Source organism: Corvus kubaryi, unplaced genomic scaffold (assembly GCF_017639235.1).
Source record: "Corvus kubaryi isolate FWS band 111438036 unplaced genomic scaffold, C.kubaryi_AGA036_p1.0 37398, whole genome shotgun sequence".
Lineage (NCBI taxonomy): Eukaryota > Metazoa > Chordata > Aves > Passeriformes > Corvidae > Corvus > Corvus kubaryi.
In genome coordinates this window covers 34786214-34808499 of record NW_024581137.1, presented here as the reverse complement: position 1 = coordinate 34808499, position 22286 = coordinate 34786214, and the positions used below count along the sequence as shown (strand labels likewise).

The 22286-nt window shown below is 38.9% G+C and overlaps 1 protein-coding gene across 1 annotated transcript in view; it reads left to right on the top strand.

Annotated features, from left to right (window-relative positions):
• COL1A2 (collagen type I alpha 2 chain) overlaps nucleotides 1-16331 on the top strand; it is a 39103-nt gene extending 22772 nt beyond the window's left edge. Inside the window, exons 30-52 of the mRNA XM_042043192.1 lie at nucleotides 166-210; nucleotides 2309-2407; nucleotides 3069-3176; nucleotides 4002-4055; nucleotides 4622-4675; nucleotides 5224-5277; nucleotides 5386-5439; nucleotides 5541-5648; nucleotides 6620-6673; nucleotides 6767-6820; nucleotides 7758-7919; nucleotides 8634-8741; nucleotides 9178-9285; nucleotides 10204-10257; nucleotides 10365-10472; nucleotides 10683-10736; nucleotides 11074-11181; nucleotides 11859-11912; nucleotides 12043-12150; nucleotides 12557-12803; nucleotides 13223-13416; nucleotides 15079-15321; nucleotides 15911-16331. Coding sequence (XP_041899126.1) covers nucleotides 166-210; nucleotides 2309-2407; nucleotides 3069-3176; nucleotides 4002-4055; nucleotides 4622-4675; nucleotides 5224-5277; nucleotides 5386-5439; nucleotides 5541-5648; nucleotides 6620-6673; nucleotides 6767-6820; nucleotides 7758-7919; nucleotides 8634-8741; nucleotides 9178-9285; nucleotides 10204-10257; nucleotides 10365-10472; nucleotides 10683-10736; nucleotides 11074-11181; nucleotides 11859-11912; nucleotides 12043-12150; nucleotides 12557-12803; nucleotides 13223-13416; nucleotides 15079-15321; nucleotides 15911-16057 — 2379 coding nt within the window. The 3' untranslated portion in view covers nucleotides 16058-16331. The remainder of the gene's footprint in view (nucleotides 1-165; nucleotides 211-2308; nucleotides 2408-3068; nucleotides 3177-4001; nucleotides 4056-4621; nucleotides 4676-5223; nucleotides 5278-5385; nucleotides 5440-5540; nucleotides 5649-6619; nucleotides 6674-6766; nucleotides 6821-7757; nucleotides 7920-8633; nucleotides 8742-9177; nucleotides 9286-10203; nucleotides 10258-10364; nucleotides 10473-10682; nucleotides 10737-11073; nucleotides 11182-11858; nucleotides 11913-12042; nucleotides 12151-12556; nucleotides 12804-13222; nucleotides 13417-15078; nucleotides 15322-15910) is intronic.
• The last annotated feature ends 5955 nt before the right edge of the window (nucleotides 16332-22286 follow it).

Sequence of the window (22286 nt, the reverse complement as noted above, 5' to 3'; positions counted from 1 at the left end):
AAAGGGGTTATTTCCATGTATGTAATAGACTGTCTGCAAATTTTTCTGAAACTTTTCAATGTGCTGCTACAATTTGAGAATTTCCATTTGTGGCTAAGAAACAAAGTACAATTTAAGCAAGTAAGTTTCCCTTAGAAATATACCACTATATCTGCTCTCTTCTAGGGTCTTCATGGTGAATTTGGTGTCCCCGGTCCCGCTGGCCCACGAGTGAGTAACTAACTGGAAATCTGGTTAATAATATGTTCAGTAATAATAGTAGCTATTCACATTTCCATGTTCCTCAAGGCAAAAAGCTCTTCTCTGTTACAGAATAGTGCATTGCAGCAGACTCCCAGGAAGGAAAGATAATATTCTCTGCTCTTTGCAGGTGTCAGGGTATTTGAGTTAGGGTTAACATGGTTGCCAGTGTTAGTAAATTTCTGTATAAGCAGTATGAATATTACCCAAATAATGATGTCCTGCATTAATGTCTCTTCCAATGAGACTGTGGATGATAAAGGACTGATCCTATAGTGTTACACTGAGGCCTGATGAATGTGAGAATTTTCATCTGCAGTGCCTGTGTTCAGACCTTAGCCTGACCATTTCAGTTTTACTATCCCTTGCTAGGCAGCCCCTACCCCCCCAGTACTGTCTTTGAATAAATAGTGGGCTCAATTCAGAACCTGGAATAGTCATTAGAAGGTATTGCCTCCCACTTCCCTTTAATCCTGAACTGTCAATAAACATCTTCAAAGAGCTTTCTGTGGAAGCCTTCCTGCATGGCAGGAAGATCCCATTTATGTAGAGCAAGGAGTAGTTATTAAAATGCTCAATTAATTATTTGATTTCCAACTCCACCTATAAAGAGATTGATATTTAACCTGCTTCTGTTGCTTCTTCTTTTCTTCTAACTTCCAGACTAAATATGTCCAATGACAAATATTCCCATTCATTCTTATAAGTTATGTCAATCAGTTTAAGCAGCACTTTTGCTCCCTATGTTTTAGTGCCGAGTCTGTATCAATTATCATGTCTGAGCTAAACTCTCATTTTGCCAGTGTATCCAAGCCAAGTTCCCTTTGTCATAGCAGTAGCAGTTATATGCCTCTGCTCCAGCTTGCCCTAAGCATCACATCCCCAGCCCAGAGTGTATTTCATCCAGTATTCCAAATTAGGTCTTACTGATGCTTTATACACAAAACTAGCACTTCCTAAAAATACCCCACTGCTTGTGCCACATCACATCTTCCTTTATCATGTCTGCATCATATTGTTGGCTATTACCTTTCCCTTTCAGTCATTTTCACAATTGAAACCTCAGTTTACAGCAGAATTCTCAGTTTTGTGCCTAAATAACTAACCTGGTACTAGTACTCTTGAATTTTATCCCTTTGCTGTGACAGCCTTTTAGCAGGTTATTCACTTCTTCCTGTGTAGTATGCCAATCCTTCTTCCTGTTGACAAATGCTTCCACCTTTGTGATATCTGCATATTTCTTCCTTTTCTGCCTCTCTGTAATTAACAAAATGTTTGAAAAAAAAATCAGTTGAGGAACAGCTCTACAATAAAAGTTAATCTTTTTCATCACTGGTGCTTTCTAGTAGTGTGCTATCTCCCCTTGAGTCAGTTCTTTGACCACATTATAATTTTTATACAAAATTCCAGATTTTCCAGCATAACTAAAAATCTCCATTATACTTTATCAGATTATTCACCAATGTCCATCTTAATCACACTGAGATAATTTGAGAAATATTTAGTAAAACTGGTGTTTCTATCTTTGATAGATCTACTGTGTATTTAAATCAAGTTTCTGGTTACTTCCATGTCTTCCATATCATATCTATGAATCAGAATTTATCCTTATACCTGTATTAATGTACAGGTCACATTTGTAGGCTTTAGGTGTTACCTTTATTCTCCATAATTCACCAGGCATTTGCCACTGTAAAAATAATTGTTTTCCAGTTACTATCTCTTTAATTTGACTAGAATCCATTATTTGTCCTAAAACAGAATCTCATTTGACAGTAGAATGCCAGACACTGTTAACAGAAAAAGCACAGTAGCCAAAATCCATGTTCAAGAAGTATTCATACTTTAGTTGTCAGCTGTTATCATGATGCAAGACTTTATTACTTCATTTTAATATTTTTGTGTCAAAAACTAGAGCCGGTTCTTATGACCAATTTAGTTAATAGCTGCACAATTCTAATGAAAGGTTTGTTCAGATAAAAATGCGTCACACTGTCATTGCTCCTAGCCAGTGCTTTCAGCTACAGAACAATTCAAGGAAGCACTCAGACCAGACTGTCTCCTGTAGGGTGAACGTGGTCCTCCCGGTGAGAGCGGTGCCGTTGGTCCTGCTGGTGCCATTGGAAGCCGTGGTCCCTCTGGCCCCCCAGGCCCTGATGGTAACAAGGTATGTCATTTCCAGCTGCCACTGCCTTACTGTTGAATTCCTGATGAACGCAATCCAAAACCTCTCTCCAAGTGGTAAAGTTCCATTCCAGCTAGTCCACATTAATATTAAATGGATTTCCGTTTAGTGCCATAGATGATGGTAGGGAAAGTCAGTTTGAATACAGGTTGTCAGCTGGGTATGCTGTTATTCTGTTTGGAGATAGGATCCGAGATTCTGACCAAAATTCATGCTGACTTCTATTTATACCCACATCTACTTGTACACAGGAACTTCTTGTGTCTAGTAAGCACTATTTTTCCCCAAACATTAGGGCAATAGTAAGTGATCATCTAACAGATGATGATGTTGGCTTGATGCTAAGTGAATCTGGGTCTTAGTTTTCTGGGTAGTTTCTTAGGTTTTCATGGGTAGTCTTTCTACAGAAGTTTTGTTTGGAACATGGACCTTAAACCTCAGGAGCCTACAGAATCAGAGACAGTGTTCACATCTAGCGTCTTCACTAGCTGGAAAAGTAAAACACGTACAATAGCTCAAGACAAAAATGTTACTACTCACACTGTTTACAACCAAGCAGAATGATGGGCAGAATAGTAATGATTTTGTTCCAAATTGTGTGAGTGACTTGATCCTGACTTACATGATATGCTATTGCTGCTAGGGTGAGCCTGGAAATGTTGGTGCTGCTGGTGCTCCTGGTCCTGCTGGCCCTGGTGGAATCCCAGGAGAGAGAGGTGTTGCTGGTGTTCCAGGAGGCAAGGGTGAAAAGGTGAGGTGGACAACTGCCTTGTTACTGCATGCACAGGTCTGAGATGCCTAAATTCCATTAACTTGGAAAAACCTGCAGGTTATCCCAATATGACTTTTATTTACTGTGAAACTGTATTACTCAATAGTCAGCAAGTAGAGGTTTTGTTGGTCTTACAGACTAACAGTCTTTCCTAAGGTACTATCCTAAAACTTTTTAAAAACCACTATGTATTGATATGCAGATTAATCCAGAACACTAAGCTGTATTAATAAAAAAAAAGAGAGAACAGAGTGCTGATCTGATTTCTTTACTCCAGTGATGGCCTGAAAATAAATTTTTGTTATATGAAGCATATGACATTTTATGTGTCCGCCCATATGATGTCATTGTTTTTAATAGCTGTTTTCTTGCTTCATATAGAAAGTATAATATGAATACCCAGAAGAATTTTTACAGATGGATATCTCTTGACCAAAAGAAAAGACATTTTGAAGGGAATTCATATTCTTTATTTCTAATACACATGGACATGATTTTCAATTTCTAATTCCATTGAAAATTCTTGGGACCTGGGAGAAGCCAAGTAGGTTTCCCATGAAAGAAGCAGGTTTATTCTAAAAAGCATGTCAGTCCTCTTTGCAAACCTTCCCTTTGCAAATCAGTACCTACTCAGCAATAGGAATGAAATAATAATCAAAGTTCATTTCTCCAGAAAACCTAGCATGATAAACTTTTTTTGTGATGTCTAAGTAATCCACAGATTGTCAGTAAACAGCTCAAGACTTCTTTCATACAAACTACTGTGTTCATTAGCAATACAATTTTTCCCACTGTGTGTTCCAGGGCGCTCCAGGTCTGAGAGGTGATACGGGTGCAACAGGAAGAGATGGTGCTCGTGTAAGTATCTTATAGTCCTACTTGATTTTTTGCCTTGCTACACCTCAGAACTTAAATATCTGAGAATGTTCAGGACTTGCATTTCCCACTGTATTGCATTACTGCTTATATCTGCTCATTTTTGATACAAATCAATTTAATTTTGTTGCCCCTTGCCAAGGATGATTGAATTCAGGGGGAGAGAGAGAAAAGTGATCACTTCTCATGCATCCAAGCAGAGAAATTACATGAGCAGAGTATTGCACAGACATTGCACAGCTGTTCAGTATGACAGTATCCTCTTTAATTTTATGGGCTCAGCCCAGACAGCTAATTTTAAAGGCAGCCTGCAAACTTACACAAAACTATCCTTAATTTGAGATTCCAGGTTCCTTTCTTAGAATTCATACTTTGGGAAGGAAAATAACAGAATATATGTATTTTTTATAAAATCATGTGTCCTTTATATTGAGAACATCTGAAAGAAAGTTCCACACCTTTCTCCAAGAGGAAAGAGAAAGCTTATTTAAAGTAGTTGGTCCTACTTACATTTTATTTGAAACAGTGTCCTGTCTCTTGACCTGTAGGGTCTCCCTGGTGCCATTGGTGCTCCTGGCCCTGCTGGTGGTGCTGGTGATCGGGTAAGTCTACTCTTTGAATGAAAAAATGTCTAGTTGATACAGTTTACTCACACATGAATATTAAAGATGAGTTCCATAAGAACCAATTCCATCTTTCTAGTGTGCACAAATTTTTTAAGTTTTTCAGATTCAGAGAGCAAGGGCTGATGGGACTATTCAATAAAGCTTGCCATAGGACCCCAGACCTTTTTCTGAGAGGGCAAGAAAGAGGATGCACATCTACATGGCAGCGGGTTATATGTGGAAAAGATTCTGATTCAGAATTCAAATGAATTTTTCCCAGTTGAGGTTAAACTCCATCATCCTCCTCATACTGTGAGAGGAGATTTTGATACAGCCATGAATAACCACACATTAGCTCAGAATGATCCTTTATGCTGTCTCATAGCATTAGAAATTATTAAGGTGGATCAGAACCAGAAGCATTTTCAGTAACATCTGAGAGACCCGAGGAGACTCACTATATATATCTGTACCACAAGGTCATTCCTGTTCTGACTACAGTAAGGCCATTTCCCAGTGTCAAAATGGTTTTGGCTGTCTTTTAGGGAGAAGGAGGTCCTGCTGGTCCTGCTGGTCCTGCTGGTGCCCGTGGTATCCCTGTAAGTAACAATTTCTACAATTATTCCTGTGTCAAAAATATGATGTTGAGAAAATTGCCCTTTTAAAGACCATTCCAACCAGTCCTCTCTTCTTTGTCCTCTCTCTAGGGTGAACGTGGTGAGCCTGGTCCCGTAGGTCCCAATGGATTTGCTGGACCCCCTGTGAGTTTTGTTTGTACTTTCCTGTTATTTATGCCATAACCTTCCTCTGTTTCCTTTGTAAGATTTTCAGTTCCTCACTTTGTCTGTTTTTCTGCCCACAGGGTGCAGCTGGTCAGCCTGGTGCTAAAGGCGAGCGTGGGCCCAAAGGACCTAAGGGTGAAAGTGGACCAACGGGTGCCATTGGCCCAATAGGTGCTTCTGGGCCACCGGTGAGTGAATTGTGTCTTTGTGAAATGCATAGTTCTTAACATGCAAGCAATACATTAGCCTGAAAGCCTTGAATCCTGAAAAGGTAATGAAAAAAAGAAACAAAACTTCAAACTAGGCTGTGAGAAAAGTTACCATGCTGATTTTCACACATTACGTAAATTTTATCAATCTATTTATGTGGGCTCAGATCATGAGTCTGGAACTGAAATGAAGAGAAAATAACTAATTTTCAACTTGCTCTGAAGATCAGCCAAATCACTCTATCTTGGACCATTCAGGGGGTGATTGGGTAAGTTCTGACCTGAGGATGTTGACACTTTTCTCTCAAGGATGGGCTGTGCTTTCACAGTCTGATTTTCAGACTCAGTCATCCATATGCATGTGTGCAAATTTTTCCATGCACCCATTTGCAGACAGGCTTTTCATGTGCTGACACCTTTATAGCCCAAAGCTGTATACTGCTTCACATGCACATAGCCCGTTATTGGGGAACTGGTTGAAAGTTCATGATGATGCAGAAAGTCAGACCTACATACTTCAAATACCACAAAATGTTGCAGGATAACATAGCTTAGGTTACTTACTGTATGATTTTAATAGACCAATACCAGGGTCTTGCACTATGTGGCTGAGTTAGTCACAAAGTGCAGAGGACTTGATGATTTCGTCCTGCTTCCACATTTTGACTTCCAGGTTTGTTTAGATGCTTGTAACACTTGCTAGGAAATTAATTTGGATCACAAATGCCTTATGCAACTTTTCTCAGGCCTTATGATACCAATTTATAATGTCTGTGAGAATTTAATACCCTATTATCAGGATAGTCAGCATGGTTTTGGGCCCAGTCCTCCTTCCACTGGTGTAAAAATCACCCTTAGCTTTCACAATAGTGAGACTGAGCCCTTACTCTAAATAGGGAGCATTAATTGCCTTTGTTTGATCCATCTCTTTTTCAATCCTTCCTACTTAGGGTCCTGTTGGTGCTGCTGGTCCTGCTGGCCCTCGTGGTGATGCCGGTCCCCCTGTAAGTCTTCCGACTTTTAGTACTGACATTGTTGCTTTTCATGAAGTTTTTGTTTCCCTTAAACCTAATCTTCATTTTCAATTTTGTTTTTAGGGCATGACTGGTTTCCCTGGTGCTGCTGGAAGAGTTGGTCCTCCAGGCCCTGCTGTAAGTAATGAAGTAACTAATAAAGAAGCTCTATGGGAGAGAAGTCAGAAGTTGCTTTGCTTAGGGATAATCCTAACTTTTGTTTTGTTTATATGAATCATAATTGCACTGGAATCATCTCAGGTCCTTATAGGATTGGGTAAGAAAAAATCTAACTGTTTGAACTCCCAGAGTATGACCTATGCATTTAATTTGTGAGTTTTTTATAATCCATCAAGCATCCCTATGTATCTTGAAGCACCCAACCATTTCCAAAAATCTGTATTTATTTGCTTTTGCTCAAATCAATGGCTATGCAATTTCTCATGATGGAGTGGAATAAGAAGGTTATGTCCAATCTGCAGAAGAATGTTAAGGTTATTGTATGTCCACATTTTCTAAAGTACCTGCAGTTCTAGCCCCTGTCTTGAGCAGGGTGAACTCTCATTGTGTTTTAGAATGTGAATATTTTTTATTTTTCAGTAATAAATTCTCATTCCAGATTGAAATTTGTAGTTTTTATTTTCAAAGCTGTTTCCAACCATTATCAGGCACTTCTTTTCTTAGATGCCCTAGATTTAAATAAATTTTAAATCTCAATATCCAAAGCAAATAATTCTCTTGAACTGGAAGATACTGTTTGTTTGGTTTTTTTTCTCATAGATGTTATAGTTGCAATTAATGTCTCCAAAGAGAGACAGAGCTATATTTTCCCACCAAATTTTGCCACTTTCACCTGCCCAGAGTAAAAAAAAAAAAAGAAAAAAAAAAATCACTTCAATAATTCTACTGCTTCCAGCTATCCACTGCTAACAAAGCAATAGAAGTTGCTGCTTTGGAGCAGCTGATAACCTGTTTATTGCAAGGGACTATTTTTTTACATGGACTTAAAATGAAATTTATCTATGTTGTCCCCAGGTCTATATTATAATGGTATCATATTCATACTCAATCCTAGGGCATCACTGGTCCCCCTGGTCCTCCTGGCCCAGCTGGCAAAGATGGTCCTCGAGGTCTGCGTGGTGATGTTGGACCAGTTGGCCGCACTGGTGAGCAAGGTATTGCTGGCCCGCCTGGTTTTGCTGGTGAGAAAGGTCCATCTGGAGAGGCTGGTGCTGCTGTAAGTTACTGAGTATCACATCTCATTAAACATTTCTCTTCCTGTAGATGTTATGGCTTCTGAGATATTTTTGGTGTTTGTGAAGGGCTTTTCTACTTTGTCCACAAATTTACCAAAGCCTTTATGTAGAAGTTCCACTGAGACACAAGAAATTGTTTATAGGCATGTTTGACAAACATGTCATAAAAGTGAACCTGATCCCTGGGTCAGGGTTTTCTTTCTCTTTTTCTCTTGTGGGGAGTTGCAGCTTTCTCTAACTACAGAATAAATTGATATTTAGTCTGAGAAAACTAAGCACATCTTCTGCTCTGAAATTAATACTCATGGACGGAAAAGGAAGGAACATGTGAATGTCCATTTAGAACAATCTCAATTCACAGCTGCAACAGAAACTCTGATTTGGGGGGATCACAAGGTTCAAGTTGTCTGCCCCCAGGTTGACTTAGAATTATACAAAAAAATTAATTCATTTTGAGTATCTTTAAGCTTTCACATCCAGAATTACTGGCTTTTTTTACAGTCAAACATGTTTCTGTCTTATTGAAGTAAGCACTTGTGTGAAATATCACAATTGTTACTCAAGAAAAAATTATAGAAACTTCTGTGATCTGCAGAAATTGCAACTGAGAATGAAATTTTCAGTGTCATTGTCAGATGTGTATGTTACATTTATTTTTGTCCATTAATATAAATATTATTCTCTTCATGTCATAGGGTCCTCCTGGTACCCCAGGTCCTCAGGGTATTCTTGGTGCTCCTGGTATCCTTGGTCTGCCTGGCTCCCGGGGAGAACGTGGTCTTCCAGGCATCTCTGGAGCAACAGTGAGTATACCGTTAGTTAACTGCTTTAAACAGATAACATGTAAAACAAAGAAAATGGAAAAAACCCACACACATTTGAGGTTCCCTCCTATGGGAAACCAGGGAGATGTAGATTCTGTTGTTTCCAATTCTGTTGGAAACAGAGGATATGGACCTACCAGACGTAGAGAAATGGAAGAAATTATGGCTTGTTGTAGAGAATTATTAGCAAGTGAGCATATTTCTCAATGTCAGAAATGTTAGAGGTTTCTAATAGTAACATCTAGAATGAAGATAATATTTGATATAGATAGGTAGGTTTCTTATGTCCTGATTGTTTTTCCTTCCCAAACTGATTGCAGAGAAATGTTTCGCTTAGATGAAGGCCAAAAGTTCTGTCAGGTTGGTTTGTGTTGTATTATAATGTCACATTTTCTTACCACTGTTCCTGTATTAGGGTGAACCTGGTCCCCTGGGTGTTTCTGGTCCTCCTGGTGCCCGTGGTCCCTCTGGCCCTGTGGGTTCTCCTGGTCCAAATGGTGCTCCTGGTGAAGCTGGACGTGATGTAAGCTGTCTTTTATCCTCTTCATGTTGCTTTTCTTTTATTCTGAGCCAAAGACAAATACTCAAAAAAAGTGCATGGAACTGGAGGCTGTTCTGCTAGCAAACTTGTACAATGTCTTCAGAGAAGGTTTTATCAGGATTTTTATAGACATGGATTCCTACGCCCAACTCGGTGACAAATTTTTAAAGCACAAGTTGTGTCTGAAATACATCCTGAAATCACTCTCAGAATCTTTTGACTTTTTACGTAAATGCCAAGAAAGATGGAGCAGGGAAAAAAGATAACTTTCAGGAAAGTATAAAAATTGAAGCCTTATCAGGGAAGATTATTTGATAACCTGAAGCATTGTTAATTATATTGTTAATACAAATCTTGCAAAGAGAACAGAGAATATTAATTTTAAAATCCCAAAGTTTGTTTCATTGGAATTTTCTGAAGGAAAAGGGTTTTGTTTGGACACAGTCTAAGAGCTGAAGTGAAATTAACATTCGCAAAGGAAACCATTTAATCTTGTGAAGTACCACAACAAAATAATTTAGTTGTGGCTATTGTTTAGGTCCTTTTCCCTCCACTGGCATTTTTCACCTAAAAAGAAAGTCTCAGTTTTAAAAGACTGCAAGCTACATGAAAACCACAATTGCCTTAGCCTTCTCATTTACAGAAGTGTTGCAAAGCCCAGTAATTTTTTCTTTACTGAACTTTTAAAAACTAAAATATTTGAAGACCATTTTAGTTTTCTGACAACATTAGTATATTTAAGGGATTTGAGAACGGTGTGTATAAGGAAGACGTTTTTCTCTTCAAGATTTATACTATCCTATCTCAATATCTTCTCACTGTAAGCAATTAGACTGAGACAGTTCTGTGTGAGATGAAAGGTGATTGAATTTAGTAATTTTTTTCATGGTATTTTAATAGGGCAATCCTGGAAATGATGGTCCTCCAGGCCGAGATGGTGCTCCTGGTTTCAAGGTAACTTGTTTCTTTTTCTTTTATTTCATTGTCTTGGAAGAAATATTCCAATATGTGTAAGTCAGTAATAACACAAAGTCTCTCTTGTTGCATTCCTTTGTTCCCAGGGTGAGCGTGGTGCTCCTGGTAGTCCTGGTCCCAGTGGTGCTCTGGGTGCTCCTGGTCCTCATGGCCAAGTTGGTCCTTCTGGAAAGCCTGGAAACCGTGGTGAACCTGTAAGTTGATGAGATAATTATATACCTTAACTTTTTGGATTAAGGTCTAAGAGGACTAAGACTTATCTATCATATATACATATATACAAAATACATCACACCTCTACAATGTATAGATAATTACTTCACTTTCTCCAGAGATGTGTTGAGCACGGAACCTTCATTAGAACAATATACAGCAGTTACATGTATTTTCTATTCTTGTTTCAGGGCCCTGCTGGTGCTGTCGGTCCTGCTGGTGCTTTTGGTCCAAGAGGTCTTGCTGTAAGTCTGATTTTTAAATACATTACCACGTTGATGCAAGAAGAGAAAGCATGCTTTATCGATAAGGACTTTGGAAGTGATCAAGGGGCCCAAAACGTAATGCTTAAGGACCTGAAAATATTTAGGGACTTAGAATCTCAATATTAGCATTCTCTTTTGTGGGATCAGTCCTGAAGCTTTTGGGATTGTCACTCTTCCTGGGTGTATTAAGGGGATGTCCATTATATACATTGGGATATGGCTTAACGTAGAATACTTATACTGAATTCTTGCCTTGACAGTAGTATGTTCTTGAAGCCTTCTAATTTATTCCTCTGACACCTATATCCCTTCCTAGGGCCCACAAGGTCCACGTGGTGAGAAAGGTCTACCTGGTGATAAGGGGCCTAGAGGTCTGCCTGGCTTGAAGGGACACAATGGATTGCAGGGTCTTCCTGGTCTTGCTGTAAGTAAATGGTTTTTAGGGGGTTGAGTATAAAGAGCAAAAAAACCAAAATAAGGTCACCCTAGCAAGGAATTACATATGCACAATAGAGCATGTTAATACCACTTACTCCACTGTGCAGCACCCTTCAAATCAAGAGTCATAAATAGGCTCTTTAACATTCAATGTTTTTGTACAAAATGGCAAATTCTGGTATTGGCATTAGAACTGTGAGTACCATTAGTTGCCTTGAAGCTCAGTTGCATTTGGCTAGCAAAGAATTAAAAAATCCTCTGCCTTTGTTTCAGTATTATTTCTTATTTTGGCCAGAAATTGTAAAACCTTTATCTCAGAAAAGCCGAAGTAAGCTGGGGATCTTCTTCCCTTTAAATTTGGGTATTAAATTTGGGTATCAACTTTAGGAATTACAACTTTTATTTTAAAGCCTTTTCTGAAGCTCAGAAGAAACAATATAAAGAATTTTACAGATCTAAAGATGTTTATATACATCTTTACTCCCTCTCTCTGCTCTTCCCAAAACAAGCATTTTATACCCAACTCCACTAATAAATGTCATTAGCCCTAGATTCCCATTCTCTGAGCCCAAATACATGTTGCCTATAGTTCCCTCTTGAATGAAGCAAACACAAAAATGTTCCACTGCTCTTTTTTTGATGATTATGTATCTTTCCCAATAGGGCCAACATGGTGATCAAGGTCCTCCTGGTAACACCGGCCCTGCTGGCCCAAGGGTATGTGAATTTCAGAATATATTCAAATAACTCCCATTCTGATTGTGCAGTATATATGTATGCTCCCATTCATATGAATCTCTATTTGTAGCATTTTTACTGTCATTAAACTGTTCAAATGTCCTTTTAGGGTCCACCTGGTCCTTCTGGTCCTCCTGGTAAAGATGGTCGCAATGGTCTCCCTGGACCTATTGGTCCTGCTGGTGTGCGTGGCTCTCACGGTAGCCAAGGTCCTGCTGTGAGTATAACCTTTTTTTTGTTGATTTAACACATTTATGTTACACTATAAGCCTAGCAGTTATGTCATTCCAGAAGCCTAGCAGTTTAATAATGCATGTGGTTTTATTTCTTTAAAAATATATTTAATATTAGGGAAATGTTTAATAGACCTAAACTAAGAGATTTTGTTCACTCCTTATGGCCAGAGAGCAGATACACAAAGGAGATGTGGTAGTCCTACACTGTGCATCTTCCACTGCTTCAACCCACAGCAGTCACCACAGGGCGAGTCCATGTGTGCTGTTTCCAATCAGAGCTGAGGGTGCCAGGAGTTAAGCAGGAATGTCCATGTGTGGAATAATTTCATTAAAAGCACCATATATCTGACAGAATCCTTCTTGTCTTCTGCTTTTGAAAAACTTTAGGGTCCTCCTGGTCCTCCTGGTCCCCCTGGCCCCCCTGGTCCCAACGGTGGTGGATATGAAGTTGGCTTTGATGCAGAATATTACCGGGCTGATCAGCCTTCTCTCAGACCCAAGGATTATGAAGTTGATGCCACTCTGAAAACACTGAACAACCAAATTGAGACCCTGCTGACCCCAGAAGGCTCCAAAAAGAACCCAGCTCGCACCTGTCGTGACCTCAGACTTAGCCACCCAGAATGGAGCAGTGGTATGTTACTGCCAGACGTTTGCCCTTTCTGGCTCAGGGAGTACTTCCAGGTCGTTAGATTTCTTCGGTGAATGGTATCTTTGGCCACACGGCAAAAATATTAAATGACCAATGAAGAAGTTCTTTCTGCCTCTACTGAAAATAGATGCAAGTACATTTTGAAAAGCTCTTTATAGATATTGTTGGACATTATTCCAATAATTTTCCAAAATAATACAAAAATATTTAACCCTTGTTTTCAAATACAGTTTTTCATACGTTAACAATCCAAAATATCTATGTATCGCACTTATCACCTTAATATTGTACCTAGCCGTGATGTTTATGGCCTGAGTTCCTGTATCAGACAAGTGAATATGAACTGAATGCAAAGTTTAGGCTGAGTGAACCATTGTTCACATTTCTTCCCATAATGGCAGGCTTCTACTGGATTGATCCCAACCAAGGCTGCACTGCAGATGCCATTAGAGCATACTGTGATTTTGCCACTGGTGAGACTTGCATCTATGCCAACCCTGACAATATTCCTGTTAAGAACTGGTATATCAACAAGAATCCCAAGGACAAGAAGCAGCACATATGGTTTGGTGAAACTATCAATGGTGGCAGCCAGGTAAGTGATGTATGGCAGGGTGATTGTTTCCTACAGCATTGTCTGAAGAGTTCCCAATTCATTGACTCTCAGCAAGCAAGCAGATAAATTCTTAGGGGAGAAATATGAAAAAGCCAACTACCTTTTACCTCACGGGCATAGAACTCTGGTTCTGGCTTAGATCAGTTTGTTTAAAGTACTTCTCATTATTCTTCTAACTTTTCTTGATATCTGCAAATGATCCATTCAGCCTGAATAATGGTTATTGCTAAGGGAAGCCTGGACTGGAATATGATACATATAAAGACAGTCCAGAAAATGTCTGAAAGAGTACGAAAAACATCAGTCTTTTTAATTGATATTTTTTACATACAATACACACAACACTATTCCTGGAAAGATACTTATATTACACATCACAGATTCTGAGTGCATGCCACCATAACATTCAGAATTGTTGGCAAAAGGAAAAGCAAGAACCATGTCTACTTGCATGTTAGACACTGTCCCAGCAAATTGCAAGTAAACTACTTTTGTACAGCTAAGGAGATTTAATTACATCATTCTTAATTGAAATTGAGTTGATATTGTGATGAAGTGTCCAAGATAAGATTTGATTACATGGGGTCAGAACAGTTTAGGGTCCTGTTTCTTACTGTAGCTAAAAGTAGATGCTGTAAAAAGAATAGAGTGAAGTAAAGATTTGTATTATCCATAGACACTACTCTATTAGACTCAAAGAAAATTTCCAGGGTTTTATTGAAACAGGCATTTTTTGTGTGTAGCTGTGGAAACCGTAGATTGTCTTCCTTGAACTTACCTGATCTTGTCTCAGAACCCACATAAACTGTTAACACCATTTCTTGGTGTTAACCAAGAACTCTAGAGTTTAACTACATTCACTCATGTCTGGTTGACAGTCTACCTCCTACTAGTTTTATTTCATGCTCTTTAGTTCTGGAGTGACAATAGAAAAGTGATTGAAGACTTCTGATTCATTTTCTTTAAAAGTTCCTAGCTGTCGTGGTTTAAGCGCAGATGGAAATGAGGTACCACTTGCTCAGTTCCCTCTCTCTTCCCCCCAGTCTACCCTAATGGAATGGGGAGGAGAATCATGGTATGTTGAGATAAGAACAGTTTAATAATTGAAAATAAAATAAAGTACCGTAAAAATGGTAAATAATAATGATAATAAAAAGTGAAACACCAAATGATGCACAGTGTAATTGCTCACCACTTGCTGACTGGTGCAAAGGCCCCCTTTTCTGAACCCGGAGAGGCCACTCCTTAGGGTTATTTCACTCCAGTTTATATACTGGGCATGATGTTTTATGGTGTGGAATATCCCTTTGGTCAGCCCAGGTCACCTATCCCAGCTATGCTCCTTCCCAGTTTCTATTGCTACTTCTTTCTCACTGGCAGAGCATGAGACCAAAAAAAAAAAAAATCCTTGACTTAGGATAAGCACGACTTAGCAAAAAACCAAGACATAAGTGAACATCAGTGTGTTAGCAACAGCATTCTCATTCTACTCTATCCAAAACACAGCACTGTATCAGCAACTGAGAAATTAACTCTACCCTAGCTGAAACCAGGACACTAGAGCAGCTATCACACATTTCCATAACAAACATCCTCCTTTCCCTAGCAGTACAACTGATTGGGTTCCTCTCTGTTTTTCAGTTTGAGTACAATAGTGAAGGAGTGACCTCAAAGGATATGGCCACCCAACTTGCCTTCATGCGTCTGCTGGCCAACCATGCCTCTCAGAACATCACCTACCACTGCAAGAACAGCATTGCCTACATGGATGCAGAAACTGGCAACCTTAAAAAGGCTGTTGTACTGCAGGGATCCAACGATGTTGAACTACGAGCTGAAGGCAACAGCAGATTCACTTTCAGTGTTCTTGAGGATGGCTGCTCTGTAAGTAATGCAGAAACCATGGGTGCAATGACTGCCCAGGCCTAAGCATGTGATTAGAGACAGAGTTGTGCTTTAGTTTAGAATTAGATTATCTGTCAGACCAGCAAAATTTTGCGTGGTGAAAATACATAGGCTACAAACCCAACCATGCAAGGTCACTAACAAGTTAGGAGGGAAGAGGTTACAAACAAATCCTACCTTGTACTGTGCAGTGTGGCAAAAAAAAAGTTTTCAGAGGGTCCAGATCCAAATTCTATGTAAGCAGAAGACTGATAAGAAAACAGCACATAGGCTGTAGGAGGGGCAGGATCTTTTAAGTCCTGAAACACTCAGGCAGGGTTCTCTTAGGATCTAACATCAGTGTGAATAATACAGTAGCTTGTATACAGCATCACACATAGGACTACAGAAGATTCAAGTAAAGATTTTCTCTGTATTGGAGATCTGAATAGTTGGATGTGGGTATCTGATTTGCAAACAATAGAAGCAAAATTAATATGAAATTCTTCCAGAAATTATCCATTCAGGTGAAACAATTCTCAGTACTGTGAACAATGCAATAACAATTGCAATGAATCTTCTCTTACAGAGAAAGAACAACGAATGGGGCAAAACAATCATTGAATACAGAACAAATAAGCCATCCCGCTTGCCCATCCTTGACATTGCACCTTTGGATATTGGCGGCGCTGACCAAGAATTCGGTTTGGACATTGGCCCAGTCTGTTTTAAATGAATGAACTAAAATTAACTTAAAGCCTCTCCCAAATTATTCTCTTGTCATTTCTTTTTATAATGAAAGCTGACTCCTTCCATTTCTTCTGTTCATCTACTTGCTTAAACTCTGGGCGAAAGAGAAGGAGAAGAATTGATTGGAGCATTGTGCAATGAAATTTAATACAGCCCCACATGGACTTGGAAGTCTTTCAAGATTTAACACCTTGTTTTGGGAAATGTCAACCTTTGTAAAGAAAAAAAACCAAAATAAAAAGTCATGAAAGTTTGCACCACTTGTGGCCTTTGAATATCTTCCACAGAGGAAGTTTAAATCCATGACTTCCAAAGGTTTAAACTACCTCATACACTAAAATCAAGAGTGATCCACATCTTTTGTAGGAACTTCTCCATATGATCTGAGGTACTTTCAGTTCCACTCAAAATACAGTGGTGCTAATTGCATACTTACAGAGTATCTTTCCAATACTTGAACTTTGATGGTGCTAGTAGCATTTAAGTATTGCTTCTCTGTTTCTTTGAAGTCTGTCTTAAAACTTAGGATGTCCTGTCTCACCCACAGCTTAAGCATGTGGATAATTTTTCTTCCTCTTTGTCTTCTTCCTCCAAAATCAGGTGTTCCTGCTTTCAAATTTCATTTCCATCTTCTACTATGGGTAAAAAACACCCCCCATCATTTCTCAAAAAAAGAAAGAAAATGTATTTTGTATATGTGAGATGTTTAAATAAATTGTGAAAAAAAATGAAATAAAGCATGTCAAGTGTTCCAAAAGAAACTATTTAACGAGTTAAGTTACTTGCTTAGATGCATTGGAGATACTCACACCCAGATTTTACGATACTTTGTTAGCACATTGCTATAAAACATTTTGTTAAAGCCTCGTAAAGCTGCCTACAACTGCCTTAAGGGTGTGATTGTCTACTTTTCATTTCAACACTAATGTTTGAAAAGTTGTCAAGAAACTCACTCAGTATCTCTGTGCCTCTGAGTATGAGAAGTTCAGAAGCAGAAATAATTCCCTCCTTTTTTCCAAATACTGAATAGGATTAATGGCTGAAAGGAGGGCCATCATCTCCCTTAAAGGAGGGACAGAAAGCTCCTGGCTGTTGATAGAGCTGTGCTGGCTGATGCTGTGCTGTAATCAGCAGAACTGTCCCTGTGTGCTTTAGAAAGGATGTGCAGAAGTCTATTCCAAGAATCTTAAATTTAGTTGTTTTGTCAGGAAACTCAGTGTTTGTTAGGCCCTAACAGTTTGTTCAGTTGTGTATGAGACACAGAACCATATGCTGAACCTTTGTTACTGACTTTAATAATTTACTGTCACACAAACCACCATGAGAAGCAAATATTTCTTCTCTGAGACCTTTTAGAAGACTGCTGAAAACCGTAAATGAACTACAATTCCAACAGCCATGTTTTTGTTATTGGGAAGGTGCTTGGGAGAACCCACAGAGGATCACAAAGACAACAGCAAAATCAGGTAAGGCAAGAGGTGAGATGGGTTTTGTCAGCTGGAACCCCCAAAGGAAGACATGATGAAAATATCCAGAATAAAGTCCCTGTAACCTGAAGAAAGCACCACTCTAAAGATTAGCAGCTGAGAGTCTGAAGGCAGCTCCAAATGGTGCAAGGGGAGATAAACACTAAAATCTGTTTCTAAAGACAGTTTTTTTGTTCTTGCTTGCAATGAATTGATTAAGGAAAATAGGGAAAATATCAAAACATGATCTTAAGTGCAGCTGCTATGTGTCTGCAGCTGTGTGCTGAATTAGTAAAATGAGAATTTCCATGATGAAATAGGCCCCATTTTTTCTTCACTGAGTAAAACACACTGAAGGTCTGTTTTTAAAATACCTGCATTTACTCATTGGAACATGATGATTCTTAAAATATTAGTATTTTAAGCATTGTTTCACAATTTCAAAATAAATTTGTCGTTGTAAAAACAGTAATTCAATATTTGAAAATGGTAAAGACTTTATTTCCTTGTATAGATTAACTACAAGACAGGAAGTTCCTACAAGGACTGAAAAGTTAAAATTTCATCCCTCAGGATATGCAATCCACTAGAAGGTATGCAAAGGTTAATGCTAGGATAGGGAGGTGAACCTTTGTTACCTGGGGAGAAAAAAACCCCCAAACCACAGTTAAAGGAGGGACACTTGAGTCTAGAAAGGAAACTACACATAACAAACACTGTCTCTTTTTGTCATCTTCTGATTTCTCCTTTGCTCTCTGTGCTCTATTCCATGGCATGTCCTCCCAGGCAGAGAATACTTTCTATCAGCTCACTGATAACATCCAAATTATGTGTTTTCAGATTTTTGCCCGAAAAGCAGCCTCATTTGGAAATTAAACCTGAAAAAATACATAGTGTTTACCTCACAAATTCCAGGCTCATTAGCACTGAAAAGATACTCCTTCTGCTTTGCAGGTTTTGAGCTCATCAGAACTTACTGCCTGATCACGTATTTTGCTTATGTTATGTACAATATTGAAGAAACTGTCTTTCAAAGATCATAGCTGAAAATAAGAGAGATAAATGGCAGACAGGGCAGCGAGCCTTCATATTGTCTAGTTTTGGGAATACAAGATGTTGAATAAACTTCTGGTAAAGTGATCTTAATTGTTTCTGGGAGTGGTCTGCCTCCCTGTAACTATTATCTCTGGAGAATTTAATTATCAGCAGCAATACATCTAGAGCATTAGCATAAATTAGCTAAAACAAGAGATTAAAGTTTTTTAAAGAATCTTGGAAGGAAAGGAAAACAGCTGGAGTAACTAAGTGAAAGGCAAAGTTTGCAGCAAGCCCTGACTGTACCACAGCAGAACAGAATCGCTGGAGAAGCTCTGTAAAGCTGGGTAGAGAGACAACTGACGTGTAGGGCTCGGTTGCGATACAATTGCATAAACCAAAGTACTGCAGCACTCAGACCATTTTCCTCCCTGGAATCTGTGTGCCTGATGACCCTCACTTGTGTGATCTATAAATATGTTCTCTCTATCAGCTTCTCTTATGCCATCCCCCCAGGAGACGAAGAGATTAAAAGGCTCCTGTCAGTAAGTGCTTCAAATTGTATCTAAGTGGACTTCTGATGTCTCCAGTTCAAATATGCCTTATTGTATCCATGCACACTGTCTCCTGTTGCAGCAGGCTCAGCTGGCAGCACATTGGGCTCTCTGTAGCATGTGCTTTTGCACTAATATGGCCATAGTAAGTAAAAACTAAAGGTAAGGAGAACACAATCCATGTGACCAACATGGAGCAAAAAGAAACTCAAATCATGCAGCACGGTTCTAGAAGGGGCAGTTGTAACCCCGCAGCCATGTGGGGAGAAATACGAGCCACTGCCAGTTGTCTTCAGGATCTGAGTTTGTCAGTCTAAAACATGAATACTGTGCTACAGACAAATGTCCTTTAATACAGGTGAGTGATAAAACAACATTACCAGATAACATCTACACTTCCACCACTCATGTTTAAGTTGCAGCTTTTGATGTGACTTTTGAATAGTTTTCTTTGTAGTGGTTTCAGACAGGATCTCCCAGAATCTGCCTTGCTACCATCCATTTGATGCAGTGTTTTACAGTATTAAAATCATGTACCCAATTCCAATGAGATACCAGCAAGCTTAACTAAAGCTATCATACATGCAAACAGAAGTAATCCCTAATTCATTTAGCTTTACTCATGCCTCATTCTGAGCTCCTTAGAAATCCACTAATTTTCTGTAGGGTTCTCCCATGAATCTCAGATGCTTAACGAATGCAATCTTCAGCGCAAAACCAAAGAAATTCCTGCATGTCTATATTCTAAGGCTGGAATAAATTTATCCTTTCCTGGAAAACATGTGATTGAATATTACATGAGCAAAATTTCCTATACATGATTCCATGCTTATGTATACACTCCAGCTACTCAGGAAATGACGGCTCTCATTAAGGCAAATATAACTATCAAAACAAACAAACACAACATTTGAATATTATTTTGAACACAAGCATTTGAAATATATATATAATAAATTCCAATAATTATTATCAATATCTTACTGTGTTCAAGCTACAGAAATTGGACCTTTGGGTGAAATTAAACTTTTCCCAGTTGCCAGTTCGGAAGACAGTGAAACAGCAGAGCAGTTCTCCAGAATTCCCATAGGCATTGTGCACCACCTACTGACTCACACACTAATTACCAGCCCCTGTTTTATCTAGGGCTTTTATTCCTGAATTCACTGTCATTCACAGAACCACAAAATAGTCTGAGTTGGAAGGGATTTACAAGGATCATCTAGTCCAACTCTTAAGTAAATGGCCCACAGAGGTATCAAACCCACAACCATGGTGTTATTAGATCTATGCTCTAACCAACTGAGCTAATCTCAGGGTTGTTATTGTCAAAATCTTCTGTACCAAGAATATCCTAAAGGCTATTTCTTCAAAACATCAGCATCAGAACTCACCCTAAATATGCATAACATATGAGAAGAACACTCATCCAAACAGGAAAGCTCTTGGCAGCAAACTACAGGCTCACTCAGGGCAGAAAAAAAGACAATAATTAAATTTAGCCTTTTAGTTGTCAGGTTCTATGAATCTGAAATTATCTTCTCTGTGTAGTGGTATAAAGGGCAGGATTTGTTCTTCATTAAATCCTTCCTCCATAATGGCTTTAAGTTTTTTCTGGGAAATTTTATCCCAAGGGATTTACCACTACTTTTTGGTTAAGGTATTTAACATCTCAAGGTATAAGTCACTGCTCCCAATATATCCCAGTATATTCTCTACAACAGTGCCTAGAATGTGTGACAAGAGGAGTCACCCAAACACAGCCTGACTTAATTTGGGAAAAATGCTTTCCATTACTGTTTCTAGTTAATAATGAGCTACCTTCTAATTTATTTTCATCTTTCAGCATTTAACAGGGAATAAGACCACTCTAATTCCTCAGTTTGAAAGAACATCCATTGCTATTATGGCTGTCTGCACCTGCCTCTATACCACATTTGCTTTACCACAGTCATCTAAAATTTCAATTCCTACAGAAGCGGCCCATTTTGCCAAAATTATTTGTTCCCCAGATTCTGCAATGAGATCCAAAGGACCTCTGCTTATTCTTCTCAGGAACAGCAAAGATAGCAAACCACACCCATGAAGAGCACCTGCCTCAGAGTAGACAAAAAGTAGAATTACAGTTTTACTTCATTTCTCTCATCTACTTTAATTAGCGTATAGATACAAGAGATACAAGATAGGTACAATAGATACAGACAGATACAAGAGGTTCTTTGAAATTTTTCAGTTCCATATGTGATTCTGGAGTACAGTTTCAAATACTTTATTCCATAAAGTTCCTGTAACTTTTGAAACTATTGTTTTAGTTGGTAGTCTCCAATCTTCTGGAGGGATTTAGAGTTAAGGTTAAGAATTCCTTCCCTGTGCAAGACAAGCTGGTGGTCTGACCTTTGGATTAATTGAGTTTGTCTCACACCTTCTTTCTAGGTCCACAGCAATGTTCTTACATTCTACGTACTCTCTGCTGCAGATTAGGCTAAAAATCCATTCTCTATGTTAACTCTACATAAACACCGTGGAAATTTCATATGCAACAACTCAGTAGCTGTTTTTTGTGGGCTTTGCCTGGACAACTCCTTCACCTCTTTGCCACCCATATGGACAATGCACTGCCCAGACATAATATGAAGACTACTTGCCTTGATTTCTACTGACTCCTTCATCTGTTTCTTAGCATGATTACAAAGTTTAATAGTTTTTTTTTGTTAAACTCATGGCTTTCTACAACCTGAAGCTCTAAAATTTAGGACAGCATGACTTCTAAAAAAATAGCAGTTTTAAACTCCTTATCTTGTATGATCTGGATTTAGTGTGTTGAAAACCAACTGGGATTTGGATTCCATTTCCAAATTGCTTTGCATGTACCATGAAAACGTCTGTGGAGACAGCTCTGTGAGAGAAGGGCAAGTTCATCAAATAGAATCATAGAACGATTGAATTTTAAAGGGTATGCATGGACCTTGAAGTCCATCTAGTCCTGACCGCCCCTGGCAAGGGCACCTCCCACTAGACCAGACTGCTCAAGACCTTGTCCAGCCTGGCTTTGAACATGGCTGGAGTTGGGGTATCCACAATATTCCTGAGCAACGTGTTCCAGTGCCTAACCACCCTCACAGTAAAAGATTTCTTCCTTGTATCTAAGCTAAATTCTCCC